The 17,101-nt window shown below is 46.5% G+C and overlaps 2 protein-coding genes across 2 annotated transcripts in view; one reads left to right on the top strand and one right to left on the bottom strand.

Annotated features, from left to right (window-relative positions):
- The window catches only part of KIAA0513 (KIAA0513 ortholog), a 485,188-nt gene that overhangs the window by 283,353 nt on the left and 184,734 nt on the right, over positions 1-17,101 (bottom strand). The window lies entirely within an intron of this gene.
- On the top strand, positions 1,392-15,589 carry CIBAR2 (CBY1 interacting BAR domain containing 2). The gene is made up of 9 exons (XM_077288838.1): positions 1,392-1,591; positions 2,529-2,763; positions 4,717-4,785; positions 5,440-5,541; positions 8,089-8,094; positions 12,514-12,618; positions 12,831-12,944; positions 13,026-13,127; positions 14,344-15,589. Exons 1-9 carry the CDS (start codon positions 1,572-1,574, stop codon positions 14,461-14,463), a joined length of 873 nt encoding a protein of 290 aa, XP_077144953.1. The 5' UTR covers positions 1,392-1,571; the 3' UTR covers positions 14,464-15,589.

Below are 17,101 nucleotides of genomic sequence, written 5' to 3'. Positions count from 1 at the left end.
CTATGTACAAGAATATAACTAATATAATACTGCTCCTATGTACAAGAATATAACTAATATAATACTGCTCCTATGTACAAGAATATAACTACTATAATACTGCTCTTATGTACAAGAATATAACTACTATAATACTGCCCCCTGTATTACACTGTTACACGCTCAGGCCGGTTAGTGTATGAGATGTTGTGGATTTATGTTTTCACTCTTGTCCTTTGCTTGTCTGTCCTTCACCTACAGGGTATGCAGAGGGGGGCACAGTAATTAGTTGGGGAGACCACCAGATCCAGCAGCTATAATTGCACAGAAGACGGAACAGACAGATTAGTGTTCCTGAGTAATTATGATCAGCGCTCACTTTCCATCCTGTAGAACTTCTCTGGGATCCTGTCCAAGGTTCCTGCATTGTTCTCTGTTGCTCTATAAATAAACATATTATTCACGCCGGCGTTTTTACTTTTATTATTTTTATTCGCTGCATGCAGTTTTGGGTAATTAGCCGCTTATTTGCTTGCTCTGTAATTAGTGTGGAACTGCTGAGTTCCCCTCTGACTGCGCCGACTCTTCCTGTTTTGGTTTAATTTCTTCAAAATCAACTTTTTTTTTTTTTTCCCCTCCCAGCCTGTTTGTTTTTATTGTACTCTCTGCCCCCAATATCTTCTGTATGATGTAGGTGTAGCACAGTGTCACATGTGATGGAAATAGATACACGGCTCAGCAGACAGTATCACACAGGGGAGGATTAGATACACGGCTCAGCAGGCAGTATCACACAGGAGAGGATTAGATACACTAGTCAGCACAGTATCTCACAGGATGGGATTAGATACACAGCTCAGCAGTCAGTATCACACAGGACAGGATTAGGTACACGGCTCAGCAGTCAGTATCACACAGGATAGGATTAGATACACGGCTCAGCAGACAGTATCACACAGGATAGGATTAGATACACAGCTCAGCAGTCAGTATCACACAGGAGAGGATTAGATACACAGCTCAGCAGTCAGTATCACACAGGAGAGGATTAGATACACAGCTCAGAAGTCAATATCACACAGGATAGGATTAGATACACGGCTCAGCAGTCAGTATCACACAGGATAGGATTAGATACATGGCTCAGCAGACAGTATCACACAGGAGAGGATTAGATACACAGCTCAGCAGTTAGTATCACACAGGATAGGATTAGATACACAGCTCAGCAGACAGGTTCACACTTTGTCTGCTGTATCTAATCCTCTGTGCTGCTTCCCCTCCTCTATACACAATTGGATACATTTCATTGCCGCTGAGTTAACCCCTTTTCTGCCTCTTTAGCTTTGTTCCTAGTTGCTGGGCTCTGAAGCATTTAAAGGGCCAGCTGGTGTTTGGGCCCCTCCCTGCTGATGAGCTGGGTGTGCTGCCCCTGGAGACTGTGTTTCCTCCAGGCCTCTCCTGTGTTGTTGGTTACTATGGAGCAGGAGAGACGCTGCAGAAGAAGAGCAGCTGCAGCAGGAAGACACTGAGCCCCCACTGCAGGAGAGGCCTCCATCCTGCTCCCCCACATCACAGCACAGACCCCCAGGATGAACATCGTGCTGTCCAGGTGAGATGGACCCTCTGTGCTGTCACCACTACCTCCAGCCTGGCACACCGTGTCCTGGAGGCAGATTTCCAGGGTTGTTGCCTCTGGTGACAGCTCTGGGGGTCCGCAATAAAGATATATCTGTGCGGACAATGATCTGAACATCCTCTAATCCACGAATCTCTCTTCTGTGCTGACATTTTGTTACAATGTATCAGGCTTTGTGCCTCCCTGATACTTCTCAGCTGGGGGTTTGTTTTTCATGTATTACTTGGATGTAAACAAAGTTTGTTTTTGTTTTTTTTATTTTTTCCATTCACTGACAGCAGTCAGTTATTAATGTCTGTACAGATCAATTCCAAAGCTGCAGATGTTTTCACGCCTCAATTCCTCCACTATTGATTGTTTGCTCCCCCCAGAGATAAGCGGCACCGGCTCATATATGTTCTATAAGTCCCATTTACAGACTAGCTGGACCTGAGGGTCCCATCCCACTCTGTGCACCCTCCAGCTGTACACGGGCTCGGACTGGCCGTCGGGGAAGCCGGAAAATTCACTGGTGGGTCCCTGGTGGCACTTGCTGCCCTTGTCAGTAAATGTGGCATTATCTCCTTAACCAGTTTATTGTATAGAAGGAAAGGCACATTTGTGAACAGGGGTCGGGTAATATTGCTGAAGGTGCCCCCAGAATCCGTCACACTCCTGTCCGTACGGCTCGTCTCGAGTATCGGCGAGGCCTGTAATTTCCGATAATGGCGTTCTGTGCGGGTCGTTATCACCGCTGATAATTGTGTCGTCTGCAGGCAGGAAGGTGCAGTCCGAGAACCGATTCCTTGGTTAGACACAGAGGGGCGCTATACGCCTTGTACCTTTAACCTTAACCCTTTACGCTCTGCAGCCTTGGGGTATACTGAGTATTGGGGGAAACGCTCTCTAATCCTTCCCTCTCTTTCCGCAGAGATGCTCAGGTCAAAATCATGGAGACCACGGTGTCCAACGCGGAGCATTATTTTGGACAGTTTTGCTCCATACTGGCCTCATATACCCGCAAAACAGCCAAACTGCGGGACAAGGCGGACGAACTCGTCAAACAGCTCATCGACTTCGGAAACACGGAGAACCCTGAACTGAGGAGCGCCATGAAAAACATGGCGGAGGAGATGGCGAAGATCCAGGACTACAGACACGCTCAGGTAGGTCTCGTGTGTGCAGATATCACGTGGGTTCCTGTGATGCTAGATGAATTTATATGGCCCCATCTAATGCTGCAATATGGTCAGAAGTGTGGGTGGCTCAGTGGTTAGCACTGTGCTGCCAGCAGGGTGGCTCAGTGGTTAGCACTGTGCTGCCAGCAGGGTGGCTCAGTGGTTAGCACTGTGCTGCCAGCAGGGTGGCTCAGTGGTTAGCACTGTGCTGCCAGCAGGGTGGCTCAGTGGTTAGCACTGTGCTGCCAGCAGGGTGGCTCAGTGGTTAGCACTGTGCTGCCAGCAGGGTGGCTCAGTGGTTAGCACTGTTGCTTTGCATCACTGGGACCCTGGGCTGCAATCCCACCAAAGTCCACTTCAGGAATATGCCTGTTCTCCCCGTGTTTGCGTGGATTTTCTTCTACACGCCAGATACAGACTGATGGGAAATGTAGCGTGATGATGTCTGTACAGCGCTGCGGAATATGATGGCGCTATATAAGGGAGTAGAATAAATAATCGAGCCCCGGTAGTAAATCCCTAAAGATATTAGGGTAGCGTTAACTTTCTGGAGCCCAATGCAAAATCTGTTCTAGGCACCCCAACTACTGTGGCAGAAAAGCCTTGGGGTCCCCCGGCCTCTGCAGCTTCTGCAACCCCCCATAGCTGTGCCCGTGGTAGACCCCAAAGCAAACCATTTAATCAGTCCACCAATCGGGGGCGTGCCATCAATTAGGTACTGTCCATAACCCTGTGAATTCAGCGCCACTTGTCTCTACAGGTTGTGGGGGTATTGCAGCTGTACCCCATTTACTTCAATGGAGCTGAGCTGCAATACCGGACACAACCTGTAGGTGGAGCAGGTCTACTTTGGGAAGAAAGTTCCATGTTTTTATAATCCTGTAGATCCAGAAGAGGCACCGGTGATTGTTGCAGCCGGTCATTATGGGTGGTAGCGGCCATCCCCATGTGGCAGTACAGATCGGCTGCTGGTTTGCTGTCGCACATCATTTATTACTGCACGCCGTATCAGTATGTTATGGTCATGGGGTGCCGGGTGTGGTCCGCTGCTGCAGTTAGGGGTGAACTGGGCAAGCAAAGATCCATCCAAAATCAGAACGCGGTTATGTCTGCGCACCTCAATTACCAGAGCGCGTCGCTGCAATCGTCTCCCGGAGTCTCATCTCCATACTCGGAGCTCCTTAATCCTCAAAGCCATAATCTGCATGTAATGATTTCAGCTCCTGCCTGCCGCACAATGACCTTTGCTGGGTAATTTGAAACACAGAAGCGCGTTAATGAATCAAACCCGCTGGCAGCTAAATGATCTCTCGACAGGAAGGAGGGCCGGGCGCAGAGGTGAGGGCAGCCTCGCAACCTTCTTAATTAGCCAGTATTCCTGGAAACAAGACCGCCAGCGAGCTAATGATTTACTCGTTAATTGCTGGCTGCTGATCACTGGGGAGGGTTCTGCGGCCCGGTCATGTCCAGATCATCAATAAGGCCCGTTGCATTACATCCTGGCGGATGGAGTGAAACGAGTGGGATGTATAGAGACGAGCAGTGGTGTGGTGCCGCCTGCGAGGAGGTGGAGGCGCCCGAGAGACATTGTGATTGGATGGCGTTGGTGAAATGCGCTGGTTATTGGGCGCGTTTCATGGCAGCCATAATGAAGCAATAAGCTAATATTTGGCCAATACATATCTGTATCCTATCGCCAGGAATACTGATTACCTGTAGGCTACTTACTCCCAATATTAAGGGGGGGATCAAAGCCCTAAACGTGCAAAACTCACATCCGTCTAACGTGGGGCCCGCAAGTGCAGAAGGGCACAGTTTGGGGCCCTTTCCTGAAGTTACTGTTCAGATTTAGACTTTGACCAGTGAATGTTGCAGACCCCATTGTGCCCAGACCTTTGTCGGACCCTTCCCTGTGTCATCACAGTATTCTCTGCTCTGTAGGTGGAGAGACTAGAAACCAAAGTTGTGAACCCACTGAAAGCATACGGACCCCTAATAAAGGACAAACGGGTAAGAATCTGTATATGTCCTGTATCTGAAGTGTCATCTGTTACATTGTATCTGGACACGGATATTACATCACACAGAGGAATAACCCTTTTCTTTCTCTTGCTCCTCCTCCTCACAATTCTTCCTTCTTTCTCCTCTTCCCATCATCTCCATCCTTTTCACCTCTTCTTCCTCCTTCTTCTCCATCCTCTTCTTCCTTCCTTCTTCTCCCTTTTCTGCCTCTTGTTTTCCTACTTCTGCCCTTATCTTTTTCTTTCATACGCACTTTTTCATCTTTTTTTTTCTTCTCCCTACTCGTCTTCCTCCATCTCCACTTCCGTATTCCTATTCTTCCTTTCTTCTTTCTGCCTTTCGCGTCTTACTCTTTCTCTCTTGCATTTTCTTTTCTGTTGCCCTTCTATTCTTTGTCCCCCCTCCTTTTTTTTTTTTTTATAACTCTTCCTTCCTGCTTTTCCTGGACTTTCTTATTTTTGTCCTTCTCTTTTTCCATTCTCCTCTTCTTGCCCTGTTCCCTCCTTTTTTTCATCCTTCCTCATATTGTTTGTTCTCATTATTTATTTATTTATTTATTTTATTTATTAATTTATTTTTCTTCTTTTCTACTTCTGTTCATATTCCAAACTTTCTACCTCTTTTTCGTCTTCCTTTTCTCAGGCAGAAATAAAGAAATTCAACAGTGTGAGGAACAAGGAGATAAAAGAGCTGCAGAAGTTGGAGAAGTTGCGGCACAGGGCGCCGTCTGACCGTCACATGATTGTATCCTGTACATGCTACGATGTAACATTAGAAATTAGAGCAGCACTGCGGCCAAATGCAATCTGCAGTGTCATGAGACTTGTAGTTCTCCAGACACTGTTCACCTATAGATATATGTATGCCCAGGGTTTGTATACACGACATACAGTAACTGCGTATAGCCGCCAGGCTTTCAGCTCTTCTTGACTTGAACCTTTTATTCTGTTTTGCCTCCTGCAGAGTCTGCATTATAGAACCTTAGCCACCACGTCTGACCATAGACCCCTCCATGTGGCCCTTCACGGTTTGGGGCCCAACTCAGGTGGCCTATGGATGATGATTCTGCACAGGTAGCAGAATAATAACCCCTTAACCCCCAGAGCTTTTTTCAGTTTTGCATTTTTGCATTTTCACTCTTCTTCTTCCCAGAGCCATAACTTTTTTTATTTTTCCGTCAATATGGCTGTGTGGGGGCTCATGTTTTGCGGGAAGAGTTGTACTTTTGAATTACTTCATTGGTTTTACCATGTTTTGTACTAGAAAATGGGATACAAATTCTAAGTGCTGTGAGATTGCAAAAAAAAGTGCAATCCCACACTTGTTTTTTGTTTTGGCTTTTTTGCTAGGTTTACTAAATGCTAAAACTGAGCTGCCATTATGATTCTCCAGGTCATTACGAGTTCATAGTTAAAAAAGAACCTAGACATGTTTGGTGTCTGTGGTGAAAAAAAATTCCAAACTTTGTTTAAAAAAAAAAAAAAATTGTGCTATTGTCTGATACCCGTAGCGTCTCCATTTTTCGTGATCGGGAGTTGGGTGAGGGCTTATTTTTTGCGTGCCGAGCTGACGTTTTTAATTTTATGTTGGTGCAGATACGTTCTTTTGATCGCCCGTTATTGCATTTTAATGCAATGTCACCCAAAAAAATGTATTTTTGGCGTTTTGACTTTATCACTATGCCGTTTAGCGATCAGGTTAATTTTTTTTATTGATCGTGCGATTCTGAACACGGCGATTCCAAATGTGTAGGTTTGATCTTATTTTATTTTGAATGGGGCAAAAGTGGGGTGATTGTAACTTTTATATTTTTTTATATATATTTTTAAACACTTTTTAATTATTGGCATGCTTCAATAGTCTCCATGGGAGGCTAGAAGCTGCCATAGCCTGATCAGCTTTGCTACATATAGGCGATGTTCAGATCGCTCCTATATAGATTTACTCACTTGCTATGAGCGCCGACCATTGGGTGGCGCTCGCAGCAAGCCTACACTGACAACCATAGAGGGGTCTCCAGGAGACCTCAGGTTGTCATGACAACACGCCAGTGACCCGCGAATCACATGACTGTTAGGGCAGGGGTCCCCAACCTTTCTTGCCTTGAGAGCCACATTCCGCTATGAAAGTTGGTCGAGAGCCACAAAGCAGATAAAGTCATAGAAAAACCTAGAGAAGGCACAAATGATAACATGCAGATTTTCACTTTCACTCTAGCCTTATGTATTTTACATTATTGTTATGCAAATTGCTTAGTCAAAGAGGAACTGAACTCTAGTGCCACCTATTGGAAGTAGCAATCTTAAAAGTCAATACCCTTTAACAGTCCCATAAGATGCTTCATATATTATTGGCCCCATATACTGCTCCATATAGAATAGGCCCCATTAGATGCTCCATATAGAATTGGCCCCATAAGAAGCTCCATATAGAATTGGCCCCATAAGAAGCTCCATATAGAATTGGCCCCATAAGAAGCTCCATATAGAATTGGCCCCATAAGAAGCTCCATATAGAATTGGCCCCATAAGAAGCTCCATATAGAATTGGCCCCATAAGAAGCTCCATATAGAATTGGCCCCATAAGATGCTCCCTATAGAATTGGCCCCATAAGAAGCTCCATATAGAATTGGCCCCATAAGATGCTCCCTATATTATTGGCCCCATAAGATGCTCCATATAGAATTAGCCCCATATAATGCTCCATATATGGGCCCCTTCTGATGGTCCCCATATATTGCTCCAAATATTAAAAAATAAATAATAAATGAAATACTCACCTCTCGTTGCTTGACGCTCCTCTGGACTCCTCACCGCCGACGTCTTCCTGCTCTCTGTGCTGTGACTGCTCAGGCAGAGGGCGCACACTGGTGATGTCATCACGCCCTCTGACCTGAACGTCAGTCGGAGGATGGAAGACGCTGCAGCGCTGGAATCGGGAGAGGTAAGTATCGCAAGTGCCGGGGCTCGGAGCAGGCAGGGGGGTCCAGGGTCGCGGCACTTGCCTGGGTGCTGATGCCGTCCCGGGGCAGGTATTACAGGCAGTGGGACGGCTCCCTGGGAACTTTTTTTTCTGTGACCGTTGGCGAGCCACATGTCAGGAGCAGGCGAGCCACATGTCAGGAGCTCAGGAGCAGGCGAGCCACATGTGGCTCACGAGCTACGGGTTGGGGACCCCTGGGTTAGGGGTTAAGCATTTGTAGTGGGTGGTCTTCATGTCCTTCACTAAAGGTTCAGATCTCCTTAGGGGAGAAATTAGAGGTGATTTGCTCCTTGACTCCATCATCCAGTCCCAGGTGAGTGTCTAATACAGAGTGATGTCGGATGAACAGGTAAGAGACGACCTGTCCTGGGGAGATTGTCAGCTCCTGGGGGAGTCCGCAGCCTTCCTACATGGCCTGGAGTCTACGTGTCCACAGGATGAGTAAGAGAAAGTATAATGTTCTTCTACCATTTAGAACTGCACCTTCTTATATACAGCTAGTATAACCTGGGAATCTCCTGTATATAATTATATATGTGCAGCTGGTATAACCTGGTCATCTCCTGTATATAATTATATATGTACAGATGGTATAACCTGGGAATCTCCTGTATATAATTATATATGTGCAGCTGGTATAACCTGGTCATCTCCTGTATATAATTATATATGTGCAGCTGGTATAACCTGGCATCTCCTGTATATAATTATATATGTACAGCCAGTATAACCTGGGCATCTCCTGCATATAATTATGTATGTACAGCCGGTATAACCTGGGCATCTCCTGTATATAATTATATATGTACAGATGGTATAACCCGGGCATCTCCTGTATATAATTATGTATGTACAGATGGTATAACCTGGGCATCTCCTGTATATAATTATATATGTACAGATGGTATAACCTGGGCATCTCCTGTATATAATTATATATGTACAGCCGGTATAACATGGGCATCTCCTGTATATAATTATATATGTACAGCTGCTGTAACCTGGGCATCTCCTGTATATAATTATATATGTACAGCCAGTATAACCTGGGCATCTCCTGTATAAAATTATATATGAACAGCCGGTATAACCTGGGCTTCGCCTGTATATAATTATGAACAGCTGGTATAACCCGGACATCTCCTGTGTATAACTATATATGTACAGATGGTATAACCTGGGCATCTCCTGTGTATAATTATATATGTACAGCCGGTATAAGGTGAGCTTCGCCCCTTTCTATCCCTTTTCCAGCACACACAGGATGGCGAGTTATTTCGGATGAATCCCCGGTAGATAATACGGTTTCTTTCTTGGCGTTGACCTCACTGCCGCTGGAACATGAGACCAAGCGAGTGAGAATTACCCGATAATAGTAAATTATCGCTGGCTCCTAATCTCCAGCTTGTTACATTTCCATTATCGGCCAATGTGCCGATGCTTCACCCGCAGTACAGGGATCCTCGCTGCCATGAGTCACCTTTAATTTCCCGGCTATTATCAGACACTTTACAGCTGTAACGATAATATAAACTTCATTTAAAGGGACAGTACATAAATAGATGCACTGTATGTAGAAGGCATTTAGCGATATTGGAGCATATGTATACGCGCAAATCCTTCACTGACATTTCTAGCCTCTGCTTATAGAACACAAAACAGAAATAAGAAAACCGTAAAGTGTCGTCCTGGAGGTGATTCCAGAGAGGTGTGAGGTTCCGCAAACCTCCGGTACTAAAACTAGCGCAGAGAAGTGTGGGAGCTGTCTGAAGCATCCAATCTGATTTCAGCTGTCGGTATTCTAGCATTTAATTGGTGGTTGTAAGCCGCTCCTCCACAGCACCGCCACCTAGAAGGGGGGCACTCCTTACAGCTCAGTCCATGATTTTAGGGACTTTAGAGTGTAAATTCATAGTATTCACACTCCTCATTTTTGTCCTTTTGTGTTACTTTTCAGTCTTCCAGTGATGTCCAAAACAAGGTAACCTGCGCCAAGTGCAGCACGTCTGATCTAAGTCACGTCCATAATGATGACCTGGTGTCCTAAGGGGCACTGCAGACAGTCAGCGGGGGGCACTGCAGACAGTCAGCAGGTTATTGCATCTGTATGGCATGACTTACTTATTCCAGCTGTCACATTCTGTCAGTGCTGTAGATATGTAGAGGACAAGCTGTGACTCTATCAGTTGTGGCTGCCATTCTCAGCTGGAGAGGCGCAGCTTGGAGGTCTCTGACGTGGATGTTTGACCCCCCCCCCCCCCCAGTCATCACTTTCACAACTTTTCAGTATTGCACTTAATGTAAAGAGAAACAATATGGCGGAATTAACACCAACCGGAAATGTTATATAAAGGAAGCTGTGAAAATGATTTGGCCTGCGGCTGTTGGTTCAAGATTTGGCGCTGTAGTTTGCCTGATCACTGCTTTTGTTTTTACTGCCTTTGCCATGCTGCTTGTGGAGCTGCCGGTTCAGAGCTTGGTGGGTGTTACCTGTGAATCTGCTCAATCTCTGGGCCAATCTCTGTGCTGCTGCCTATATGCCTGTGGTTTTACCCTCCTATACCACCTAGATTCTCTCACCACCTGCTTGAGGAGCTGCATGTTGAGGGCTCCCCAGATTTCTCTCACAGACATGGTTGGGATTTCATTATTGCTTTGAGGACCAGAATTCTTTGACGTGTTTCTTTGTTGCTGCAGGTTCAGAGCTCAGTGGGCATTACCTGTAAGTGTTCCCCCTCTCGGTGATCTAGGACTTTACTCCTCCTATCTTAGACATGACACGGATACCAGTTTTGCACCTTTTACTTTGAGGACCTGCATTTTCTTATGTGCTGCTTGTGGAGCTGCAGGTTCAGAGCTCAGTGGGCATTACCTGTAAAGCTGATCTCCTTCCAGGCAGGGATCAAGAAAATGGTATAAAAATGTAAGGATATAAAGCATGAGAGTAGGATCAGACTAAGCCCAGGGCTATGGCTTGTAACTGTACAACTACCATGGGGGTTGTATGAATAAAGCCACCCAACACTTGCAGAATTCTTCATTTTTTTCTTATACATTGGAGTAAAGTAAAAATGGACATAAAGATGCCTCCAGCCTGTGGGGCCTCCCTTCCATAGATCGGTGGTCCTGGTGGTCAGACTGTAATATCTGCAGTATATTTTCCAGGTCGCCTTACAATGATAACAAGAGTTCACAGCATTTAGAAATGAGAGAAAAAGTTATTCCCTTGGTACAAACAGGCTCTGTGTAATCGCATCACACGTACACGGCTGCATTACCAGCGCTGCTCCGGATTCTCATATTCTTATGTACATCGCTTCTCCGATAATTCATGAGACAAGAACACCAGACATTTACAGCACAGCGCCGGCGGCCATCACCATCACTTGCGTTATAATCTAGTATTTAGTGATCCGAGGCATGCTGGTATAACCTGGGTGTTCTCCTTATATAATTCTATATGTACAGCTGGTATAACCTGGGCATCTCCTGTATATAATTATATATGTACACGTATACAGCAGTGTGGGCACCATATCCCTGTTTAAAAAGAAAAAAATTAATTAAAATAAAAAATAGTTATATACTCACCCGCTGGGATCCAGCGAAGCTCTGGCGGTGCGCGCGCGGCTGCCGCCATCTTCCGTTCCCAGGATGCATTGCGAAATTACCCACATGACTTAGCGGTCTCGGGAGACCGCTAAGTCTTCTGGGTAATTTCGCAATGCATCTCTGGGAACGGAAGATGGCGGCAGCCACGCGCGCCTGGGCGGACTACGGAGGGTGAGAATAGCAGGGTTTTTTTAATTATTATTTTTATCATTACATCTTTTTACTATTGATGCTGCATAGGCAGCATCAATAGTAAAAAGTTGGGGACACACAGGGTTAATAGCAGCGATAACTGAGTGCGTTACCCGCGGCATAACGCGGTCCGCTACCGCTGGCATTAACCCCGTGTTTGCGGTGACTGGAGGGGAGTATGGAGCGGGCACCGGGCACTGACTGCAGAGGAGTAGGGAGGGACTAATCGGACTGTGCCCGTCGCTGATTGGTCGCGGCAGCCATGACAGGCAGCTGGCGAGACCAATCAGCGACGCGGGATTTCCGTGACGGCTGACAGAAAGACGGAAGTACCCCTTAGACAAATATATATATATATATATATTTGTCTAACAGCCGGTATTAACCTGGGCATCTCCTGTATATAATTATATATGTACAGCTGGTATAACCTGGGTGTTCTCCTTATATAATTATATTTGCGTGGGTTTCCTCTGGGCACTCCGGTTTCCTCCCACATTCCAAAGACATACAGATAGGGAATTTAGATTGTGAGCCCCATTGGGGACAGTGATCATAATGTGTGCAAAACTGTAAAGCGCTGCAGAATATGTTAGCGCTATATAAAAAAAAATAAAAATAAGAAAATAAAGATATATGTACAGCCGGTATAACCTGGGTGTTCTCCTTTTATAATTGTATATGTACAGCCGGTATAACCTGGGTGTTCTCCTTATATAATTATATATGTACAGCCGGTATAACCTGGGTGTTCTCCTTATATAATTATATATGTACAGCCGATATAACCTGGGCATCTCCTGTATATAACGATGCATGTACAGCCGGTATAACCTGGGCCTTTCCTTGGTTTTGCAGCGTTTGCAGGCCCTCGGGTGTCGGGCAGTCGTACTTTTGCCGTCCATCCACCGTTTCCTTTCCTTCTCAGGCAGAGTCCAGTGTCCAGAAAGCCTCCGTGGACGCGGCGCGCACCACCCAGCAGCTGGAGGAGGTGATCGATAACTTCCAGCAGCAGAAAATGAAAGACCTGCAGGTAACGAGTGATGACCGGGAGAAGCGGATATGCTGACTGTTTCTAAGGGAAACCATCAGCGCTACGTAATTACCTTCCTTTAGAGATTGATCAATCGAACCTTCACTCGGCAGTGATGACTGACACTGCTGGAGCTATGGGGGTCTCAATCGACCGAGCAGAAGGGGAATTTTATTATTTTAGGAAACATTGAAACCTTTTCTTTCATCTAGAAAATCTTCTCTGATTTCCTGACGGTTGAGATGATCTTTCACGGCCGAGCTCTGGAGGTTTATACCAACGCCTTCCACCGGCTGCAGGACTGCGACCTGGAGAGAGACATGGAGGTGACGACAGTCGGCTGCGAATGATGAGGGTTCCCGCACGGCTCGGGATGGTGGAGATTAATCTCTTCCTTTGTTTTTCAGGACTTTCGGTCAAAGATTCATATAAACACCGGGACCCAGGATGCTCGACCCGTCCCTGCCACCAACATCTCCTCCTCCACGACGTGGCACACGAGCAGCACGGTGAGATGGTGGCATATATCTGTTACTGGGAAAGCTGGGTGGCCGCCACAATGTGGGCTATAATGGGTGGAAATATAGCCGAACACTAAGCCGTGCAGGAACCTGGGAAAGCAGGGTGACTATGATTGCCACATGATACAGGTTCAAGGGTAGCACTCAGCTTTCCTAGACCTCTGAACGGCAAAGCTGAATAATATTGGAACCACCATGGGCACCAGTACAGCACCTACATTGCCGGCCATAAAGTGATACTGCTGTGACATGTAGGAGCCTGGGAAAGAGGGCTGACAACTTGGTGTGTGCACTGGTTGTCACCCAGCTTTTCTGTAGATCTGGTTTACTCCAAAAGGCAGCTATTGAAGGGTTTAAAAAAAAAAAAAAGTGCCGACATTTCCTGACTTTTCCCCTAAGGACGGTAATAATCATGAATCACTGCGCCGGTAAGTGAGAAGGGTTTCAGGAAATTAAAAAAAAAAAAGTGCGACCGAGAATTGGCGGCGCCCAGCGTGAAGCCGCAAGAGGCAAGACAAAGACGCAGGACGGTGGCAGATTCGCTGGTGTGGAAGCGACTGCACGCTGAGTGTAATTACTGCTCACACGCTGAGGGCCGGAGATCAGCGGATGCATGGAAATGATTGAGTCGCTGTCAGACGCTGCACTGGTGGCTTGTAATATCGTGCGGCACCGCGGAGCAGGAAGGCGGCACCAGGGTCTGCTCGGGGCATTTTGCTTATTCTCAGCAGCTTTTCTGTCATCATAAACTCTAATTAGACACCTCCAGGTTTGTTATTTGCTCCAATACAAATAAATCTCCCGTTTTGGGTATGCAGCTCCGATGCAGACTTGTCACTATGGCGACTGACTGCAAAAATCATCGAAACCCTGTGTACTTTATATACAGAAGTGGGTTTTTTTTCCTTCCATTATTTAGAGAATATAAGAGTAATACAAGATATGTTGTCTTCTACTCCAGTCACAGCCAGAGCTGCATTAAACAAAAATATCCCACTGGCTGCACATTCTGCGGCCAGACATGTGACCGGTGCAATCTGAGCAGCCATTAGCCGCTGCTCTCTGGAAACCAGCAGAATTCTGGATGCAGCTTTGGATGTGACTGGAGACCAGATGAAGCAGAATTATAAAGTGGCTGCACCTGTCGGGATATAATGGGAGCTGTGGTTTTAGAGCTGTGATCATCCTGCGACCTCTCTTGCAGAGCCTGGCGAGCACCGTGAAGAGACAGCAGCATGTGGATGATGAGGACGATAGTGATGAGGAATCGGAGGAGGATGATGACTACTACAGGAAGCAGGATTATTCTAAAGTGAGGAAGTAAGCGGAGTGATGGCGCTGCTGCCCGGAGGATTAACGCTGGCAGCATCAGACCACCGGGCAGGAGCGATGCCAACATCATGGCTGACACTGGTGCAATCTCTGGCAGGGGACGTGGCGCTGCACAAAAACCACATCCGAGGCATTGGGTCCGGATGGAGGTAGACCAAGCGGATCCCAGAAGGAAATTCATCATCATGTCCTGAAGTCTTCACCGTTTTCTTGGAGCTCTGCTTGCTGTCAGTGATTAGCAACTTTCTAAATCCTGCAGCCATTTCACAGCTGAGTGTTCGTTACAATGTAACCAGTCTACACAAACCTCTTGTTTCCAGACTGACGCCTGTCATTGACGCGGTTTTTATAGGACCCGTAAACCTGCTGCCTTTTAGGACCCAGCAACCTTGTAGGTCTATCCTATGGTGGTCTTTGGTTTATCAGAACCACAGGGGGTCCCGGTGCTAATATGTATCTGGCTGTAGAGGATTGTCCGGACTGGATACATGGTAACAGACCCTCAGCTGTGAGAAGTGTTAGACCTCTGAATGCAAGTAAGAATAACACTTACTGGCAGCAAGCTGAGATGGTGAAAATGGTAAAGCAGTGCCTGAGGTTTCTTGGCGGTCACTTCCGTTCTTTCCGCTCAGATCTACTGACACAATGGTACATTTCTGCCGGATTCTGCGGCAGCTCTGGATGTGATTGGAGGATAGTGCAATTTTCTGACAATTCTATGTAGCTCTGACCTATAAATCGCTATATAAAGGTGTGGTGATCTGACTGTACATGTGATGCCTCTGAATACCTCGCTCTCCGGTTTCCTGACCTGTCGGCGGGGATCCGGTGCCAGCGACTGCTGTCTGCACGCCTCTCCGGAGATCAGAGGGCTGTTTATTTTCGGAGGGATGTGGACGTTCCTCTTTGTTGCTCTGTGTGTATTTTTCTAGTCTGGGAATGAGACTCTGCACTCGGATAGAATTATGTCTCGTGGCGCAAAAGTAATTGCTTCCTGCCGTCGTGGCGGCGGCGGCCCATGAGCCGTGTGCAGGAGCGGTGCCGTCGCTCTGCGTCAGGAGGGTGGAGAGCAAATTGTACAAAGATTTATTTTGTCAGAAATAAAACATCAGAAGCCATTTTTATTTATCTCATTATTGGACAAAGAATAAGTGAAAAAAATAATTTATTGTAGAAAATGACATTCAGGAGAAGGCGGAAAACGTGCAAATTATACCCAAAGTCAGATTACTGGGAAAGTGGAGAAAACTGAAATCCCTGTGGAGGACGGAGCCCTCCATGGCCAGAGGACTCGGCACGTAGTCATCTGAGACCCCAACATTGTACACGGGTGGGCTCACTGCAGCGTCTGCTTCATTCTCCCTCCTCCACAATCCTGGAACTTTACTGACCCAAAACCACAAACATCCGCTCCAAACCATAGAAATAATCACCGCAGGTCGAGAGTCTGACGGCACATGGATATCCTTGGTGTTACATAGGACTGCAGGTGACATCTACTACATTATCTGTACTTAAAGCTATCACTGGGTTATCTGTGGTGTTACATAGGACTGCGGGTGACATCACTACATTCTCCTTGTTTTTGTAGATCTGTTGGTGCAGGGATCCTGGGCTCACGCGGGTCTGATCTGGCTGAATCCACTGTACTGAGTGCTTGCTGCATAGTGTAATATTGATGAATAACCTGTGATCCTCATATCTGCAGCTTCTTGTGGGATCAGGAATCTTCCTCTGAGTTAATCACATTTTACAGAAAAAGAAAAGAATCCTAAAATCACAAAAACTGCAGAAAACTCACTTCACCTATCTGATGTCGGCACGAGCACCATGGGAAATTTTCCACGGCGCTCACATTGACGTCAGAAAGGTGCCGATGACACAGGCATCGGGGGAATGGGTGAGGTGGTATGGTTTAATTAAGAATATTAAAGGAGTTTTTGCTGGGTGTGTGTTCTTGCAATGTGACTTGGGTTAGTAATGGGGGTGTTTTATTGACTCCTCTCTATTACTAACCTCAGGGCTTGATGACGCCTGGCGGTGACATCAACCCCCCCCCCCCCCAACTATCACCCCACTTGTCACCGCTGAAGGGCAAGTGGGAAGAACGACGCTAAGTGCCAGAACTGGTGCATCTTAGAGATGGGCCTTTTCTGGGGTGGCTGAGAGCTGATGGTTTTTAGCTGGGAAGGGGACAGTATTTATGGCCCCTTCCTAGGCTATTAATAGCCTTCGGTGATCGTCCAATGAGGGGTTATTGCATGAATTGGGATTTCACAACCTGGCCCATGTAAGGTCATTGTAGAGGGGTGTGTGGGTGGGACTCGGGGTCTGATGAAAGATCAATCCCAATTATCAGTGTTCATGCAGAGAGTTACATATCCTTTATGTAGGGACCCCGTTTATTGGCTGCCAAATCGAAGCGCTCTCCTTCGGCTAAGCTGAATCGTCTCTGCGATTGGTGTAGTCCCTACATTACTATGATTTCACCCGTCTGTAAACACAATTCTAACATACCTGTAGGCCATCCTCATATATTATCTGAGGGATTTAGATTCATTAAAATGATTTTGGTATGGTCAGTCTACGCACAGAGGGATTTATTTTTTCCGCTTCTTCCAGTAAAGCTC

Source organism: Ranitomeya variabilis, chromosome 2 (genome assembly GCF_051348905.1).
Source record: "Ranitomeya variabilis isolate aRanVar5 chromosome 2, aRanVar5.hap1, whole genome shotgun sequence".
Lineage (NCBI taxonomy): Eukaryota > Metazoa > Chordata > Amphibia > Anura > Dendrobatidae > Ranitomeya > Ranitomeya variabilis.
Note: the sequence above shows the minus strand (reverse complement) of the source record. Positions and strands in the feature narration are given on the sequence as shown.